The sequence below is a fragment of the Saccoglossus kowalevskii genome, chromosome 20 (assembly GCF_978046115.1).
Source record: "Saccoglossus kowalevskii chromosome 20, keSacKowa6.1, whole genome shotgun sequence".
NCBI lineage: Eukaryota > Metazoa > Hemichordata > Enteropneusta > Harrimaniidae > Saccoglossus > Saccoglossus kowalevskii.
In genome coordinates, this window is record NC_140660.1 from 5,300,172 (window position 1) to 5,322,089 (window position 21,918).

The following is a 21,918-nucleotide window of genomic DNA, read 5'->3' on the forward strand; positions in this document are numbered from 1 at the left end:
AATAGGTTGTCTTTTGAATGTCTCCATGAATATTTAATCATATTACATAATGCTCACCATTTGTTTTGCAAACATTATCGTATATTGTAAAAAACTTTTTCACTTGTTTTTTTTCATTTTTGCTGAAGGGGAAATTAAGTGAAAATAAAATCCAGTGAATATACCTTTTTAGCTCCACTGTCGACTTCGTCACAGATAATCATTTTACTGATTTTCCAATACCTCTATCCGTTAGTGTTCATGCCAACTTTTTACTTTTTCAAGTTTTTCTTGAAAACCACAAGTCTGATTGTTTTGATACTTGGTGTATAAGTGCCTTGGGTAGATCTCTCTCAGATTTATTCATTTCGTGATGATATCTTCAATTCTCTAATTTTGAGGAATATTTTTGTCATTTATGGTAAAAGGTTTAATTTTTGACTTCTTGCTAATAAGAAGTCTGATTACTTTGATATTATACATATAGGTACCTTAAGTGAACCACTCAAATTTTTCATTTTGTGATAATGTTTTCATCTCAAAGAAATATGCATTGCTAACAGCTGTCCTATCTCAGCCAAGAGGATGTTTGTTTCCTATATTTTTCATTCAACTCATCAAAAATAATAATAAATTTTTTCAGCAAAAATAAATTCCAGCTTAAATTAATTATTTTACAGTAGTTTATTGAATCCCCTGTAGAGCTGAGTAATATAACAACTATTGATTTCTAGGCGTGTGGTAAGTTCATCAATAATAATGCAGTGACTAAGGCAGCAAACTCGTCCAGTAAATCACCGGAGTTACTCGCCAGGTACTGTGATTCACTGTTAAAGAAGAGTTCAAAGAACCCTGAAGAAGCTGAACTAGAGGATACGTTGAACCAAGTAGTGAGTATTCAATTCTATTGATGATTGAAGTGAGTTTGTGAGTTTTGAGTTACTTTGGTCATTGAACCAAGTAGTGAGTATTCAACTCGATCAGTCATTGAACCAAGTAGTGAGTATTCAATTTGATTTGTCATTCAACTAATTAATGAGTTTTTAGCTCCGCTGTTGACTTTGTCAAGCGGAGCTTATCATATGAGTGATTGTCCGTCTCCGTCGTCGTTCGTGTCATAGTTTTACTTTTTCGACTTCTTCTTGAAAACTACAAGCCTGAATGCTTTGATACTTGGTGTATATGTACCTTGGGTAGACCTCTCTCAGATTTGTTCATTTCATGATGATATCTTCAATTCTCTAATTTTGGTGAATATTTTTGGTAAAAAGTGATATTTTCAACTTCTTGTTAAAAACCGCAAGTCCAATTGCTTTGATATTACATATATAGGTACTACATGTGGACCTCTCTCAGATTTGTTCATTTTGTAATGATATCTTTAATTTTCTAATTTTGGTGAATATTTTTGTCATTTTTGGTAAAAAGTGATATTTTCGACTTCTTGTTAAAAACCACTAGTCCGATTGCTTTGATATTATATTTAATGGTACTACACGTGGACCTCTCTCAGATTTGTTCATTTTGTGATGATATCTTCAATTCTCTAATTTTGGTGAATATTTTTGTCATTTTTGGTAAAAAGTGATATTTTCGGCTTCTTGTTAAAAACCACTAGTCCGATTGCTTTGATATTATATATAAAGGTACTACATGTGGACCTCTCTCAGATTTGTTCATTTTGTAATGATATCTTTAATTCTCTAATTTTGGTGAATATTTTTGTCATTTTTGGTAAAAAGTGATATTTTTGAATTCTTGTTGAAAACAGCAAGTCCGATTACTATACAAACTATACATATTGTTTATTTTCTAATGATGTCTTCAGTTCTTTAATTGAAATGTGCATTGCTAGCAGCAGAGCTATCTCAGCCAATAGGCTGCTTGTTATTTTTTTGTTGAATGACAATTCACTTCTATTGGTCATTGATCCAAGTATTGATATTCAAATTGGGGTTTGAGTTATTTTGGTCATTGAACCGAGTAGTGAATATTTACTTTTACTTGTCATTAGAGTGTTGAGTACTTAATTCTGTTGGTCATTGAACCAAGTAGTGAGGTTTGAGTTATTTTGGTCATTGAACCAAGTAGTGGGGTTTGAGTTATTTTGGTCATTGAACCGAGTAGTGAATATTTACTTTTACTTGTCATTAGAGTGTTGAGTACTAAATTCTGTTGGTCATTGAACCAAGTAGTGGGGTTTGAGTTATTTTGGTCATTGAACCAAGTAGTGGGGTTTGAGTTATTTTGGTCATTGAACAAAGTAGTGAATATTTACTTTTACTTGTCATTAGAGTGTTGAGTACCAAATTCTGTTGGTCATTGAACCAAGTAGTGGGGTTTGAGTTATTTTGGTCATTGAACCGAGTAGTGAATATTTACTTTTACTTGTCATTAGAGTGTTGAGTACTAAATTCTGTTGGTCATTGAACCAAGTAGTGAGGTTTGAGTTATTTTGGTCATTGAACCAAGTAGTGAGTAGTGTGCATTCAATTGTTAAGATTTGCTGGTCACTGAGTGATGTATTTTACTGTATGTTTTGGTAAAAAAATCTGATTTGTTGTGATTTTCAGTAATGGCATCACCAGCTACCAGTTTGGAAGTGCATGCTTTCATCTAAAATGGCATTCATATGTCTGTCTATATATGGTGAAATGTGACTCATCATTGTACTCACATTATAATATTAATGATTTATCGACAGATGGTTGTATTTAAATACATTGAAGATAAAGATGTGTTTCAAAAATTCTATGCTAAGATGTTAGCAAAGCGGCTTGTACAGCATAATTCGGCAAGTGATGACGCTGAGGCAAGCATGATATCAAAACTAAAGGTATTTACCTCTGTATTATCAATACTGTAATTGCTTTGCAGGAAGTGCATGTTTTAGAGTCACATGCATGTAGTTTTAACTCATAATTAGATTCAAGAATAATAACTGATGACTATAATAATAATAATATACACATACAGTATAACATTTAGCTGGTTCTGTTTAAAACTACTGTATATCATAATTATGTCGACTCACCAGTACCAATGTTGTATTTGGATTACATATAAGCATGTATGATTCGATACGAAATACTCTTCTTTTTTTGATGAATACCGTATGTACTCTAATTTAGGCGTCCCTCTAATTTAGGCGTCCCCCAAAGGTCAAACCTAACAAAAGAATTCTAATTTAGGCGTCACCCAAACCTGAAATTGTACACAATGTATCAAAGTTGTAAAGTGCACTAAGCTAAGAACATGTGTTAAATTTCCCGGTCAAATCCAGACAGCTTGACTTCCTGTTAGAAAGGCACTTTCTTTGTTTCAGACCTAGTACATCAAGTGTGAATTAAAATAAAAAAAAAAATTACCAGTCCATGCAAACGAAAAACAACTTCACAATTTTGGTTGAGCGATGATCACATGGGCACAGTCATATACCGGTACCGTATTTCGTTCGATCTCCGATGTACATGTACTGCCATAGTTGGTATGATGCAAAGCGACTTATCTAAAAGTCTGATAGCTTATAACTAAACGACGTCATGGCTAATTAAAACACGAAAATTTAGTGAACGCAGTACACCAAAGGAGCTTATGGCGTCTGGAGGCAAAAGAAAAACGCACGAAACAAAACAATGCCATTTCAATAAACTACCAATCAAAGGAATTTACATTTATCATTTCTTGTTAATATTCATTCCCAGTTTTATGTTCGTATTATATTTCTTCCAAGTGTTACACAGCAATGATTTTTGTACCTACAAAGCATCAAAGGCATACCGCGTCCGGTGTTTTGATTAACTGTCGCCTGAGCGAGTATATAATTTTATTGCGTCTGCAGCGGTCACTGGAGTGTCTAGGAAAGTGTCTGGGGATGTTGCTAAGTCCCTCGGTAATTACCTACCGGGTGCGGAAGTTAGGTGTATGTAAATATTATGCGCATGCTGTAAATTCTTTCTAAATGTAATGTTGTTGACATTAAATGTGGAAAACAGATAGTTCTCATTCTAAAAAAAACGATTACAGACCACTATATATTTTTGCTTTTTTTTACCTCTCAGTCTCACGAATTCATCGCGTGAGAAAGGACCGCCTTAATGTGTTAGTTTGTGCATCGTTTGACAGGAGGTCACATTAACATCCAATCAAAACGCCGCTTTCACGCACTTCTATTGCAACATATTGCGGAGTGTTTGAGCACAACTTTTGGTACAGTTGGCAAAACAAATCTCGGTTGTACGATTAAAAACAAGATTGTTTAAAATACATTTATCCCGGATTAATCGACTGAACGATGAGGCCAGTTACTTTCAAATAATTGAGTATGAATTATTTCTCGCCTCTCGTGCTAGGCATACAGTCCCGAAAGCTGGCCACCGGATACTCGTTTACCAAGTCTGACACTGATAACCGCTGCCGAGGTGGTTTCCTGACATCGTTTCTCGAGTCTGGCACGTACCTGTGATAAACACTTTTGTTTTTACGGTATAAATATAGGACCAATATAGTTGATGAATCACTCTTTCTCGCATCGTGATGCACAACGCCACTCGACAATGAATTCTATTACAAATTATTTTGCCAAACGTCCTACAGAAGATAATCCAGGCACTCCACCGCCTAATGTGGACGATGTTTGAACTCCGGGAATTTTTCTTAATTATTTTACCGTGATATCATGCACACTATTTTGTTTTAATTTTTCATAAAATTTTGATAATATACTTTTTTTTTCTAAATCACTAACCTGACAGTTGTATTGAAAACTGTAATAATAAATTTTCATGTCAAGTACAAAAAAATGTGTTGATCACTGCTTGTTTATTTTGTATATAAAGTTTACATTTACATGAATAAATCACCTGGTTCTTCATCAGTATATGTCTTGTTCCATTTTGTTGACAATCCTTCTAAAAAAATTCCTGTTCCAATTAACACTCAACCAGAAGTTATATGTTCTTGATGCCCCACATTCCACAAACCAAAAAGGTGCAAATAAAAAAAATCATACTTGTTTGACCCTATGACCCTTGAATAGGCGCCACTTGCAACAAATTGTGCTAAATGTATTCTAATTTTGGTGCCATGAAGAATTCAAATGTTGCAAAAAGGACGCCTAAATTAGGGTATCTATGGTATGCTGTGAATTTAACCTTTTCACCACCAGACTTTCTTGCCTAAATTTTTCAGCCATTTTTTCTTATATTCTTCATTTCTCAAAATGAACCCTAATTTTAGAGCTAACAAGCAAAATTTTAGTCAGTTTTCAATTTTTACTCAAAGCATTTGTCTATAAACGGGACTATTTTGTGAATTTGTAATGAAAAGAAGAAAAGGTTAAGAACACCCCTTACTACTGCTATCACTATGAAAGGTGCTTACAGTTTAGTGTGTAATCTCCGTTCAATTTGATTGAGTTTATTCAGTTTTGGTGCAGAATCACACGACAATTCAGAGTCATACCAAGCTTGTTATGATTATTTAAATTATATATTTGTTTTTTGTTCTGCAGCAAGCATGTGGTTTTGAGTACACATCCAAATTACAACGGATGTTTCAAGATATCGGAGTCAGTAAGGACTTGAATGAACAATTCAAGAATCATTTAAAGAACAGTAATGAGCCACTGGATATAGATTTTACCATACAGGTCCTCAGCTCAGGTTCCTGGCCATTCCAACAATCCTGTACATTTGTCCTACCTTCAGAGGTTAGTACAACAGTTTCTATGAATCAGTATATCAGTACATTATTAAATTTAAATGAATAAACCGTTCACTGTGAGAATGACGTTTTTGGAACTACTTTATTGCATGCATCAGAATACATACTTTTGTAATGGTGTTATATGTCACCTGGTCACCCGAGTGTATTGATATGTAAAAAGTAGTGCCGTTGGTAACTGAAAATGGTGGAATAAATAAGAAGTTAAACCTAAAACCTCTGGTTTTTTTGATGTTTTGTGTGTTCCTGAGTAAACACATCACATTGAGATTCTGAGATACGTGTGAAATTGGACATAAAAACAGGTCATAGTGTTGTAGTGACTTTGAATGATTGCATGGGATTCAACACAACAGTTTTTCGGGATATCTATTTCCACGCTTAATTATATGTGCTCATACATTTCATGATGGTCAGCTCTGATGTAGGTAGGGTATTTTAACAATATATTTAATCTGTTCAACTTTCAACATTGAGCTATAAAATAAATTTACATTCTAAATCAAATTTTTATTTCAGATGTTTTTTTCAAACAGTACGCATATTCTCACAGTGAATGGAAAATTACCTGTTGGTAGCTACTAGTTCTGGACACTTTTTAAACTGATTATTATTTTATTGAATTTTTACAGTTTAGTTTTGCTTGATTAATTAGCAACTTTATTTATTCTTATTAATTATTTTTCAGTTGGAGCGTAGTTTTCAGCGCTTTACCACTTTCTACGCTGGGCAGCACAGTGGACGGAAATTGATGTGGTTATTTCAGATGTCTAAGGGTGAACTTGTTACGAATTGTTTTAAAAACAGGTATACTCTACAGGTAAGAATAATCCAAGTGTTTTCCATGCCTGGGCATGCATGTACAATTCACTTTTCTACATTCAAATGTTTTTTTCATTTATAATACTAATCCAGCAACAATATGTGCTGGGGGTACTGACTGTTTTCTTTTCAGTTCTAAATATGTTTTGCACAGTGTAATTTTTTTAAGCAATTTTATTTTATTTTATTTAAATCTGACTTGCTTGATTGCTTTGACATGAAGACAGTGATTCACTTTTAGGTCAAATGTTACTATTTTTCAGTATTGGTAAGGAGTTTGTACATAGTTTCTTTCATGCCCTACTGGTGTAGTTGTTTTACAGCAGTTTGGAAAATTATTCAAACAGTTGATTAGTAAGAGGGCTTGTAACTTGACAAAAAACTTTGTTTTTTGTCTAATCTAGACTTGACTGAACAATTCCATTGACACAAGTACATTTTAGTATTTGTCAACAGTATGTCATTTTTTCGGTTTTCAATCTGATTTTTGAGAAAAGTGGTGAAATAATACATATAAAATTTTAGCAGAGGTTTTCATAGACCACAATGAAAACACATTGCTGTGTTGAAAAAACCCACTAAAATATTGTCAATGTTATAATACTTCTAGACATCAAAAAGTATTTTGTAAGACAATATATCCCTTTTTTTCACCATATGTCATCCAGTAGATTTTTGAGATATATCCTTCCCATAGGAAACAATGTTAATTTTTATTTCATTTTTTTTGTGACATGATAAATAGAATTTTTGGAAACCATTCAACCACTCGCGGTTCAGCTGAAACTATTAAACTGGGTCACGGTGTGTAAAAACAAAGAAAATTGTATTTGTACTTCAGTGTATCGTTCTACCTCAACAGAATATTTTGTTTACCAGGAGTATTTATCACAACTGTTGCATCTGTGTCCTGATATTATTATTTATGTTTGTTTTATTGTAGGCGTCTACATTTCAAATGGCAGTACTACTCCAATACAACACTTCAGACACCTACTCCTTATTGCAATTACAAGAACATACCCAACTAAAACTGGTAAGTGTACTTTGAGTATTTGTGATTCAGTGATTTCAGGTGTATTTGTGATATAGTGATTTCAGGTGTATTTGTGATATAGTGATTTCAGGTGTATTTGTGATATAGTGATTTCAGGTGTACCGTGTATTTGTGATATAGTGATTTCAGGTGTATTTGTGATATAGTGATCTTGTGATTCGTTGATCTTGTGAATATCGTAAAATCTGTATCAGAAGCCGCATCCCTAATAGAAGTCGCACCCATTCTTTTTAAACAGTTTGGAACCAAAAATTCATCATTTCTCAAATGTGTAGATAGAAGCTGCATCCCATCTGTTGCATTGTACCATTTCAATAGAAGTCGCGGCTTCTAATACAGATTTTACAGTTTTTGTGATCTTGTGTTTCGCATAACTCTACATCGAATGCTTCTCTAAGCTGTTTGTTTGTTTGTTATTCTCTAGGATATCTTACTCCAAGTAATTCAAATTTTAGTGAAATCTAAGTTATTGGTAAGTAGACATGTTTTTTTTCGTCCCTCGTTCTTAAACACTTGTCTCGCTGGGAATTACATTTTCAGACATTAACTTTCTTCACCAGTCATAAATATAAATTTAATTAATTTTTGTCACATATTTTTCACAAGATTTATCAGAACTTGTCGGCAATAGAAAGTTTATATCCATTTTAGTACAAAAATACAAAAAAAAAAATGTGGAAAATATTGTAACAAAAGCTATCAAAAATATTTCTGTTCAAATACTGACACTTAAACAAAAGTTTTGCAAGGAAAACACATATAGGGCATCGTTCATATAGCTTCAATTAACATTCTCTTTGTTTCCAGGAATGTGAAGATGAGGATGATTGTCTAACGCAGCATTCCGTGGTTAAACTATTCCTTGGATACAAAAAGTAAGATTTTAGGGTTAAGAATTTGACGAGGCTCTGACAGGAATCTGCTCTGACAATAATTTATGCGATATTCTGCTCATTGTATACTACTCTGATGCCTAGGTACAATGCTAGTAATATCTCAGAGGTCAGCATACTACTCTGACATATTACTAGCATTGTAGCTAGGCATCAGAGGTTAGCATACTACTCTGATGCCTAGCTACAATGCTAGTAATATCTCAGAGGTCAGCATACTACTCTGATGCCTCGCTACAATGCTAGTAATATCTCAGAGGTCAGCATACTACTCTGATGCCTAGCTACAATGCTAGTAATATCTCAGAGGTCAGCATTCTACTCTGATGCCTAGCTACAATGCTAGTAATATCTCAGAGGTCAGCATACTACTCTGATGCCTCGCTACAATGCTAGTAATATCTCAGAGGTCAGCATTCTACTCTGATGCCTCGCTACAATGCTAGTAATATCTCAGAGGTCAGCATTCTACTCTGATGCCTAGCTACAATGCTAGTAATATCTCAGAGGTCAGCATACTACTCTGATGCCTCGCTACAATGCTAGTAATATCTCAGAGGTCAGCATTCTACTCTGATGCCTCGCTACAATGCTAGTAATATCTCAGAGGTCAGCATTCTACTCTGATGCCTAGCTACAATGCTAGTAATATCTCAGAGGTCAGCATACTACTCTGATGCCTCGCTACAATGCTAGTAATATCTCAGAGGTCAGCATTCTACTCTGATGCCTAGCTACAATGCTAGTAATATCTCAGAGGTCAGCATACTACTCTGATGCCTCGCTACAATGCTAGTAATATCTCAGAGGTCAGCATTCTACTCTGATGCCTCGCTACAATGCTAGTAATATCTCAGAGGTCAGCATTCTACTCTGATGCCTAGCTACAATGCTAGTAATATCTCAGAGGTCAGCATACTACTCTGATGCCTCGCTACAATGCTAGTAATATCTCAGAGGTCAGCATTCTACTCTGATGCCTCGCTACAATGCTAGTAATATCTCAGAGGTCAGCATTCTACTCTGATGCCTCGCTACAATGCTAGTAATATCTCAGAGGTCAGCATTCTACTCTGATGCCTAGCTACAATGCTAGTAATATCTCAGAGGTCAGCATACTACTCTGATGCCTAGCTACAATGCTAGTAATATCTCAGACGTCAGCATACTACTCTGATGCCTAGCTACAATGCTAGTAATATCTAAGAGGTCAGCATTCTACTCTGATGCCTAGCTACAATGCTAGTAATATCTCAGACGTCAGCATACTACTCTGATGCCTAGCTACAATGCTAGTAATATCTAAGAGGTCAGCATTCTACTCTGATGCCTAGCTACAATGCTAGTAATATCTCAGAGGTCAGCTATATAGCATTTACAGTGAAAACCACAAAGATTTTGTGATTGCTGGATGTTGTAATATTAGAACAACTGATTATCTACTTTGTTTCAAAATATTGTTGTGACTTGTCTGCAGTCTAGACTTATTTACGTCATTTGGATTTGTAATTATGCCAGAACTGTAGACAAAGTCTGCAGGTAATCAACAATATTTTGAAACAAAGTATGTAATCAATTGTTTCAACTTTACAACATCAAGAGCAATCATGGTTTTCACTGCAAAAACGGCCAATGAACATAAGCCATTACATAATATCATATTTCCTCTATTAAAAGAACACCTCTAATAGAAATGAAAATTCCATTTGTTGTATACTGAATCATTAAAATATTACTATATTTATTATTATTATATTTTGACCATAGTAACATTGTTGTGCTACTAACACAGTAAATCTTGAATGTGATGTTTGCTTAAATGAGATGTTGAGATATTACTAGCATTGTACCTCTTATTTTGACCATAGAATCACCTCTGTTTAATAATACAGCAAATACGAAATTTGTGTTATGATTGCTTAAATTTGAATGGGCAATGTGATATTACTAGCATTGTACCTAGGCACACTTTTGAGTTTTGTTTGTTTTTTCCACCAGTAAAAAGCTACGTGTAAATATCAATGTGCCAATGAAAACAGAACAGAAACAAGAACAAGAAACAACACATAAACACATTGAGGAGGATAGGAAGCTGCTAATACAGGTATTTGTTACGACACTAAAAATCCAATTTTTCGCCAATTTCTGAATACCTTAATTATTATACATCCGTCACTGACGCCATAAGGTTACAGCGTGCCATATTTTTGCAGTATTGCACTGGGTGGTTTCATCTAACCATATTAGGAAATGCAAATTCTAAATATAGAACGATTACGCATGTAAGCGTCCTGTAATAATATTAATAACTAACATGGCAGCCCCCAGGGTTTGACCGGACTTTACACAAAGAAGTTCGCTCAATCTGTTCTATACTTTTTTTGTATTTTGGCATTCCCATGATGTATCCTTGAAGGGAAAAGATGTATAATAATAAGGTTAATATCGACCTCTGCTGCATGTCGGTCGATACTCCCGCTGTTCTGCCTTTGTGCATACTTGTTGGTATCCTCATAATAACCTCATATTCTCATTTAGAAGATGGCTTCAATCGGTGATTTTCTGGTCACTATGAAATCTTGCGTATTGTGCTGACCAAACATCAGCGGCTACAAACAAATGATTTGATTTTGAACTTGAATCTCTTTTCTCATAACTTAGTGTCAAAATACCGATCTTTCGAAATGGCGTTGATATGCTTGCTTCATCAAATACCACATTATTAGATGTGGAAATAGCCTAGAAATACGTTTGTTGAATCTCACATGATCTTTAGTTCTGTTATACGTTCAATTTCACATACAATGCAAGATCTCGCAGCGAGCAGGAAATAGTTTGCAGAAATGCATATAAACCACTGATTGTATTAGTTATATGCAAAAATGTTAAACTGGGAGGGTCGTCACCTGCGCACGCACGGGAATTGAGTCCCAAGCACCGATAACAACACAAGCTAAAAACGCTAAGGCTCATGGGTAGATGCTTGTTTGGAAACAATGACACGCTATTGCCACCTGACGCATGCACAGGTGACGACTCCCCGCTTTGATCAGAACTGGTAACAGAATCCTGCAATTTCAGTAATGTTTGATGGACTATATTTTTCAGACGAGTTTGTTGTATATATATATATATATAAAACATGCAAAAAAAAACCAGAATACAAAAAGAATCAAGTCAAACGCAAAAAAGTTAACTGGCCTTAAATTCTAAATCAAAGTGTGAAATTCAATAACCACAGTGTTTGTCGGTGGGATTGGATTTTTGCTTGATGTTCGCGTTTTGACCATGAGGTAGTTAATACTCTCAATTTTCAGTACAAAAGTGTTGAACAGTTCATGATCAAAAGGAAGGTTCATGCTGCATCATCCCGTTTGGCTTGAGAGTAATACCCCCCTTGATCTAGGTGTACATTTGTTTTGAATGACCAACCAAATTTTCTCTTGTACACAGGCGGCTATAGTTCGCATAATGAAGATGCGTAAAGTACTGAAACATCAGCAGCTCTTGAGTGAAGTGTTGACGCAGCTGTCTTCAAGATTTAAACCCAGGGTTCCTGTTATAAAGGTGAGATAGGGGAAATTGTTGTTGAAATAATGAAAAACCTAGGGTGCCTAGGAAAACTTCATGGCAGGTATACTATGAATATTACCAAACCTAGGGAGTGCTATTTCAAACTTAAGAGGGAGTCATTCATGGTGAATTTTAGGGTCACATTACAACATGCACATGGCAAATGTAATCTTTTTCGTTTTTGATAGCAGATCTTAAAGAGACTTCAATAATTGTGAACTAAATTGCTTCATAACAAATTTTGAAAATGAACATGAACGATGTGAACATTAAAAGTAAAGTTTATATTCCAATGCGTTAGCAAGGCAGTTTTGTCCTGTTTTCCACAGGTAACAGCAATGTGTCCATTTTTAAACAGCGTATTTCAAAACATTGAAGTTGGTGTTGTATGATTAACATTATTACTGAAAAGCTACCTGTATCATAGTGAAACATTATCAAATTATGTTGGAGTGGAAACGTAGTTATTCATGTAGTTATTTTAAGGGAAGTTAAATGGGCATGTAGTTATTTCAAGGAAAGCTAGGTGGTCATGTAGTAATTTCAGTTAGTTAGCTGGTAATAAATGAATAATGATGAACCAGAGGGGAGCAGGAAAAAATGAAATTTCAAACGACTAAATGTTGTTGAACCTTGATTAATTGTTTATTGCTGTTGAAATGAGTACACTACTAATAACCATTTTTCTTGTTGCTCACAGAAATGTATCGACATTTTGATTGAGAAGGAATACCTGGAAAGAGTGGATGGCGAGAAAGATACCTATAGCTATCTTGCGTAATAAGTCGAATAATAATCATCAAAGCATACATCCCTTGAGTGCTTATATATATAAAAAAAAAAAACTGTAATACTAAAATTGTTTGTGGTCGCCTGGTTTGACCCGTGCTATGATGTCATTCAGCTAGGAGAACTCATCTTGTAATACCCACTAGCTTTGTGATAAAAAAAATTGCTGGTAAATTTCTTCAGTAAACTGGAGGAGCTTTATATTTTAAGACAGTGCCTCAGACTTTATTCTCAGAATAGGACTGTGCCAGCTTATTTTCTAAAGCCATCGTGACATTTTTTTTATTTTATTTTCTGCAGAACTGTTGTTTGCAGGAAAATATTGAATAAATTGATTTAATGTGACTTATTCAGTCTACATGTAATTTGTTCTTTTTTGATAAGTTTTTCTTTCAAAAAACAGCCACTAGATGGCGGTATACAGTGTGTAAATTTAATAAAATTAATGGTGACAGATATCAATGTGTTCATAGCGTGTGTGTGTACTTGTGTTGGAAGGTGTTACAAAAAAAATGATAACCACATGCCCATTATTTTATTTTTTTGGGCCAGGCGACAGTTCCAGATATTTTTTTTTTTAGTATGTGCAAATTGCAAGTGCTGACACATAGTGCATTTTGCCACAGAAGTCATATTCCTGTTTGGGACTACATGACATGGCTGTGTGACCATCTCAAATTCTCAAATGGCAATTTAATGCGCTATCCTGGTGTCAACCAGGCTCGGTTGAACACAAGCATCTCTGGACCTTAACCAAGATTGCCCCAAAGTCGCATTTGTCTGTGGCACACTCACCCAGGGTAAGGGTACCGGTATACCCTTTTGATGTTCAGCCTAAGGTAGGATTTGAACTTGGGTCTACCGATCATGAGTCTGATGTGACAACCACTATGCTGCCAGCGACTGGTATCATTTGATTGGGGGGGGTAACATTAAATGTTAATGTATAGAATGGCCTGTCCATAAATTGGGGGGGGGGGGGGGTAACGATTTTCAGTAATGGGGAGATGATGCTTTAGGAAGACATTAGATGTATCAGAATGCATATTTCACTCATTTTTGTCATATGAGTGATTGTCCGTGTCAATGTTTTACTTTTTCGACTTCTTCTTGAAAACTACAAGCCTGAATGCTTTGATACTTGGTGTATATGTACCTTGGGTAGACCTCTCTTAGGTTTGTTCATTTCATGATCGCAAGTCCAATTGCTTTGATATTACATATATAGGTACTACATGTGGACCTCTCTCAGATTTGTTCATTTTGTAATGATATCCTCAATTCTCTAATTTTGGTGAATATTTTTGTCATTTTTGGTAAAAAGTGATATTTTCGACTTCTTGTTAAAAAACGCAAGTCCAATTGCTTTGATACTGTAGAATACTTTATTTTCGCTTGGAATTTATTTTCGCTGAATGGATGATTCCGTGAAAATAAAATCCAGCGAATATACTTAACATTAAATTCATCAAAAATCAGTGAAAATAAGTTCCATACAAAACGCCCAAAAAGCCTTTTCAGCGAAAATTAATTCCAGCGAAAATAAAGTATTCCACAGTATTACATATATAGGTACTACATGTGGACCACTCTCAAATTTGTTTATTTCATGATATTTTAAATTCTCTAATTTTGATGAATATTTTTATCATTTTTGGTAAAAAGTGATATTTTCTTCTTGTTAAAAACCACAATCATTTATGGTGAAAAATGATATTTTTGAATTCTTGTTGAAAACAGCAAGTCCCATTGCTTTGATACTATACATATTGTTCATTTTCTAATGATATCTTCTGTTCTTTAATTGAAATGTGCATTGCCAGCAGCGGAGCTATCTCAGCCGAGAGGCTGCTTGTTATTGTCAAATGTTGTTTTATGCAAATCATCATATTTGCCAGATATTAACCATTTTTAGGAAACATTTTTTTATAAGATGCTAATTTACTAAGATCGATTGGGTTCTGAATAGTACCGTGAAAACTCTAAAATTTTGACTACTTTTAAATGAATGTTTTTGAAAAAATTTCAGGTTTTTAGAATACAAAATAACAATAAATTCACAGCCAGTAGAGTTTTTTTTAGAGTAAAATTTCAACAAATATAAAAGTTTGGTTATATACAGTTGCACATCAAATTAAATGTCAAACAAAATTACACACACTTTCCTGTGTCAACATAGAGAGTCACACCTAAACAAATTGTTGGAGTTAAAATAAGTGAACAATTACTGGTAAGGTTGACATTTTGAAGGTCAATAAATCACGAAAATCAGCCAAATAATTAGGTAGTTGAATTTTAGTTTTTACAGAAATTGTCAACTTGTGTATCCTTCCACCAAGTAACAACAAACTCTGATTGGTCACATAATACTCATGAATATGCAAACCATACTCTGATTGGTCACATATACTCATGAATATGCAAACCATACTCTGATTGGTCACATATACTCATGAATATGCAAACCATACTCTGATTGGTCACATATACTCATGAATATGCAAACCATACTCTGATTGGTCACATATACTCATGAATATGCAAACCATACTCTGATTGGTCACATATACTCATGAATATGCAAACCATACTCTGATTGGTCACATATACTCATGAATATGCAAATCATACTCTGATTGGTCACATATACTCATGAATATGCAAACCATACTCTGATTGGTCACATATACTCATGAATATGCAAACCATACTCTGATTGGTCACATATACTCATGAATATGCAAACCATACTCTGATTGGTCACATATACTCATGAATATGCAAACCATACTCTGATTGGTCACATATACTCATGAATATGCAAATCATACTCTGATTGGTCACATATACTCATGAATATGCAAACCATACTCTGATTGGTCACATATACTCATGAATATGCAAACCATACTCTGATTGGTCACATATACTCATGAATATGCAAACCATACTCTGATTGGTCACATATACTCATGAATATGCAAATCATACTCTGATTGGTCACATATACTCATGAATATGCAAACCATACTCTGATTGGTCACATATACTCATGAATATGCAAATCATACTCTGATTGGTCACATATACTCATGAATATGCAAATCATACTCTGATTGGTCACATATACTCATGAATATGCAAACCATACTCTGATTGGTCACATATACTCATGAATATGCAAACCATACTCTGATTGGTCACATATACTCATGAATATGCAAACCATACTCTGATTGGTCACATATACTCATGAATATGCAAACCATACTCTGATTGGTCACATATACTCATGAATATGCAAATCATACTCTGATTGGTCACATATACTCATGAATATGCAAACCATACTCTGATTGGTCACATATACTCATGAATATGCAAACCATACTCTGATTGGTCACATATACTCATGAATATGCAAACCATACTCTGATTGGTCACATATACTCATGAATATGCAAATCATACTCTGATTGGTCACATATACTCATGAATATGCAAACCATACTCTGATTGGTCACATATACTCATGAATATGCAAACCATACTCTGATTGGTCACATATACTCATGAATATGCAAACCATACTCTGATTGGTCACATATACTCATGAATATGCAAATCATACTCTGATTGGTCACATATACTCATGAATATGCAAACCATACTCTGATTGGTCACATATACTCATGAATATGCAAACCATACTCTGATTGGTCACATATACTCATGAATATGCAAACCATACTCTGGTCACATATACTCATGAATATGCAAACCATACTCTGATTGGTCACATATACTCATGAATATGCAAACCATACTCTGATTGGTCACATATACTCATGAATATGCAAACCATACTCTGATTGGTGACATATACTCATGAATATGCAAACCATACTCTGGTCACATATACTCATGAATATGCAAACCATACTCTGATTGGTCACATATACTCATGAATATGCAAATCATACTCTGATTGGTCACATATACTCATGAATATGCAAATCATACTCTGATTGGTCACATATACTCATGAATATGCAAACCATACTCTGGTCACATATACTCATGAATGTGCAAATCATACTCTGATTGGTCACATATACTCATGAATATGCAAATCATACTCTGATTGGTCACATACTCATGAATATGCAAACCATACTCTGATTGGTCACATATACTCATGAATATGCAAATCATACTCTGATTGGTCACATATACTCATGAATATGCAAACCATACTCTGATTGGTCACATATACTCATGAATATGCAAACCATACTCTGATTGGTCACATATACTCATGAATATGCAAATCATACTCTGATTGGTCACATATACTCATGAATATGCAAACTATACTCTGATTGGTCACATATACTCATGAATATGCAAACCATACTCTGATTGGTCACATATACTCATGAATATGCAAACCATACTCTGATTGGTCACATATACTCATGAATATGCAAACCATACTCTGGTCACATATACTCATGAATATGCAAATCATACTCTGATTGGTCACATATACTCATGAATATGCAAATCATACTCTGATTGGTCACATATACTCATGAATATGCAAACCATACTCTGATTGGTCACATATACTCATGAATATGCAAACCATACTCTGGTCACATATACTCATGAATATGCAAATCATACTCTGATTGGTCACATATATTCATGAATATGCAAACCATACTCTGATTGGTCACATATACTCATGAATATGCAAACCATACTCTGATTGGTCACATATACTCATGAATATGCAAACCATACTCTGATTGGTCACATATACTCATGAATATGCAAACCATACTCTGATTGGTCACATATACTCATGAATATGCAAATCATACTCTGATTGGTCACATATACTCATGAATATGCAAACCATACTCTGATTGGTCACATACACTCATGAATATGCAAACCATACTCTGATTGGTCACATATACTCATGAATATGCAAATCATACTCTGATTGGTCACATATACTCATGAATATGCAAATCATACTCTGATTGGTCACATATACTCATGAATATGCAAACCATACTCTGATTGGTCACATATACTCATGAATATGCAAACCATACTCTGATTGGTCACATATACTCATGAATATGCAAACCATACTCTGATTGGTCACATATACTCATGAATATGCAAACCATACTCTGGTCACATATACTCATGAATATGCAAATCATACTCTGATTGGTCACATATACTCATGAATATGCAAACCATACTCTGATTGGTCACATATACTCATGAATATGCAAACCATACTCTGATTGGTCACATATACTCATGAATATGCAAACCATACTCTGATTGGTCACATATACTCATGAATATGCAAACCATACTCTGATTGGTCACATATACTCATGAATATGCAAATCATACTCTGATTGGTCACATATACTCATGAATATGCAAACCATACTCTGATTGGTCACATATACTCATGAATATGCAAACCATACTCTGATTGGTCACATATACTCATGAATATGCAAACCATACTCTGATTGGTCACATATACTCATGAATATGCAAACCATACTCTTGTCACATATACTCATGAATATGCAAACCATACTCTGATTGGTCACATATACTCATGAATATGCAAATCATACTCTGATTGGTCACATATACTCATGAATATGCAAACCATACTCTGATTGGTCACATATACTCATGAATATGCAAACCATACTCTGGTCACATATACTCATGAATATGCAAACCATACTCTGATTGGTCACATATACTCATGAATATGCAAACCATACTCTGATTGGTCACATATACTCATGAATATGCAAACCATACTCTGATTGGTCACATATACTCATGAATATGCAAACCATACTCTGATTGGTCACATATACTCATGAATATGCAAACCATACTCTGATTGGTCACACATACTCATGAATATGCAAATCATACTCTGATTGGTCACATATACTCATGAATATGCAAACCATACTCTGATTGGTCACATATACTCATGAATATGCAAATCATACTCTGATTGGTCACATATACTCATGAATATGCAAGCCATACTCTGATTGGTCACATATACTCATGAATATGCAAATCATACTCTGATTGGTCACATTTACTCATGAATATGCAAATCATACTCTGATTGGTCACATATACTCATGAATATGCAAACCATACTCTGATTGGTCACATATACTCATGAATATGCAAACCATACTCTGATTGGTCACATATACTCATGAATATGCAAACCATACTCTGATTGGTCACATATACTCATGAATATGCAAACCATACTCTGATTGGTCACATATACTCATGAATATGCAAATCATACTCTGATTGGTCACATATACTCATGAATATGCAAATCATACTCTGATTGGTCACATATACTCATGAATATGCAAACCATACTCTGATTGGTCACATATACTCATGAATATGCAAACCATACTCTGATTGGTCACATATACTCATGAATATGCAAGCCATACTCTGATTGGTCACATATACTCATGAATATGCAAATCATACTCTGATTGGTCACATATACTCATGAATATGCAAACCATACTCTGATTGGTCACATATACTCATGAATATTCCAATCATACTCTGATTGGTCACATATACTCATGAATATGCAAACTATACTCTGATTGGTCACATATACTCATGAATATGCAAACCATACTCTGATTGGTCACATATACTCATGAATATGCAAATCATACTCTGATTGGTCACATATACTCATGAATATGCAAACCATACTCTGATTGGTCACATATACTCATGAATATGCAAACCATACTCTGATTGGTCACATATACTCATGAATATGCAAACCATACTCTGATTGGTCACATATACTCATGAATATGCAAACCATACTCTGATTGGTCACATATACTCATGAATATGCAAATCATACTCTGATTGGTCACATATACTCATGAATATGCAAATCATACTCTGATTGGTCACATATACTCATGAATATGCAAACCATACTCTGATTGGTCACATATACTCATGAATATGCAAACCATACTCTGATTGGTCACATATACTCATGAATATGCAAACCATACTAGTAGTTCCCAAATTCAGTCCTAGTTGCCAGAGTATGTTTGGAGTGCAGTAGAGAAATATGATTGTGGTCACAAATAGTGTGTACAGGTATATGTTTTATTTTGAACTGAAAAAAAAATGCATTATGCAAATTTGTCATGGTTAGTGTTGTGAATCACCAAGCCTACATGTTGCTAACGAAATCCCCGACGGAATCCAGAACATTGTACACATATGAGTCACTGGTAGTGTAGTCGTCATTGCATTGAACTCTTGATCAGTTCACCAGAGTTCAAATGCTACAAACAATTGGGGGGGGGGGGGGCAACTTATGCTTGTGCCATGCGCTCTTTAATGGAGGTAACTTAATTTATAGAGCGGTGGTCATCGCACACCTAGTGTTCGAATATCGGGTAAGCAATGTATTTTACACACGTTCTATACATCGTTATGAGTTCCATATCAAATATGACGCGGCGCAATGACCACTGCCCTCGTCACCAGATTTCCTTGACTTTTACTGTATTGAACCATATTTGCCTAACACCTAACTATAAGAGTGGCGATTGAAAATTGGACCACAAATTAGATTGGTGTAAGGTCTTTACTATGTTAAATGACTGATGATCTGATTTTGTGCTGTTGCTCACGAACTCCTGATAGAAAAGTATGGTAACATAACTACTTTTCGCACGAAAATTGTGAAAATGAAATTTTTTAAACTTGTATTATTGGTTCCTACGTTTCATCATAATTCAAAATAGTGTTTGGATACATATGGCGAAAACAGATTGGTATTCAACCTCATCCTGAATTATTGGGGAATTTCGATAAATAATTTGTTTTTTTATGAAATATATTGCTTTACCATACATTTCTTTTTGAATAGTTAAAAAAAGGCCCATTTTGTAGGTTCTCAAAAAAATATGTCAGACTCCTGTAGTAGGGGAAAATACAAATTCAAAATGTCCATAATTATACTTACATCAATACTTAGGTGACTTTCATGACCCCTGAAGGTCACACATCCTGGTGTCTTTGAAGGTATGACGGCGTTACAAACATAATTAGAGCATTTCAATATGTGTTTCACTTGAATGGCATGATATTGAGCATGATATCAGTCATTTCCAAAACCCACAAAATTTACCCCTTCCTCTTCTGTGTTTCTGTGATCTTTTTTTACATGACTATTTTACTGTTATTTGTTTCCCTTCATTTGTCTGTCCTGTGTATGTGTCTGTCCACAGTCCCTCTATCATAGAGGGACTGTGGTCTGTCGTATTTGTGTCAGACATGCCTGGGCTGATTTTATTCAAATGCACGTCATATACATATGCACATGCACTTGACTCTTGATCCAATTCAAGATGACCGAATCGCGGCCATTTCAGTGCTAACAAATCATCAAAATAAGCATTTCTACGCATACATCTGTTCCGGGGGAAATGGCCAATCAACGTGCTTTTAATAAACTACCAGTATAGCAATGTAACGTTGAGTCTTATTGGTCTATCTGGTAAAAAAGATTGGTGGTGAACAAGAATCATACTAAATAAGGGAAACATATTTAAAAGAGAATAAATGTCGTGAATTTTTATTTGCCATATGTGGATTCACATTTGTGAGATCAAAGAAAAAATATTGTATAATAGTGGCACAGATTTGATAACAACCTGCCATAATATATACCCAGCACCGATTCATTAAAACATTAAGGACGGTGGTCGTCGCGCCGCGCATGCGCGACATTTGTGTTGTTGTAAACATTGATTTTCCCATAATCCAATGCGCTCTTCTAATGAAATCACAAGTACAAGTTTGATCTGGGTGTGCCTTGCATTAATAACCGCCGGCGACTACATTGATATTTTCCAATCACCAAAGAAATTACTTATGAAAGCTTGGTAATATCTGCACTGACAGTCAGCGTTGTTTGTTTAT

General features: G+C 34.7%; 1 protein-coding gene across 1 annotated transcript in view; it reads left to right on the top strand.

Annotated features, from left to right (window-relative positions):
* Positions 1–13,182, top strand: part of LOC100376800 (cullin-1-like) — a 38,429-nt gene extending 25,247 nt beyond the window's left edge. Inside the window, exons 11-20 of the mRNA XM_085494572.1 lie at positions 714–869; positions 2,684–2,815; positions 5,492–5,689; positions 6,392–6,523; positions 7,469–7,561; positions 8,007–8,054; positions 8,390–8,457; positions 10,474–10,579; positions 11,929–12,042; positions 12,749–13,182. Coding sequence (XP_085350698.1) covers positions 714–869; positions 2,684–2,815; positions 5,492–5,689; positions 6,392–6,523; positions 7,469–7,561; positions 8,007–8,054; positions 8,390–8,457; positions 10,474–10,579; positions 11,929–12,042; positions 12,749–12,829 — 1,128 coding nt within the window. The 3' untranslated portion in view covers positions 12,830–13,182. The remainder of the gene's footprint in view (positions 1–713; positions 870–2,683; positions 2,816–5,491; positions 5,690–6,391; positions 6,524–7,468; positions 7,562–8,006; positions 8,055–8,389; positions 8,458–10,473; positions 10,580–11,928; positions 12,043–12,748) is intronic.
* Positions 13,183–21,918: the final 8,736 nt, after the last annotated feature.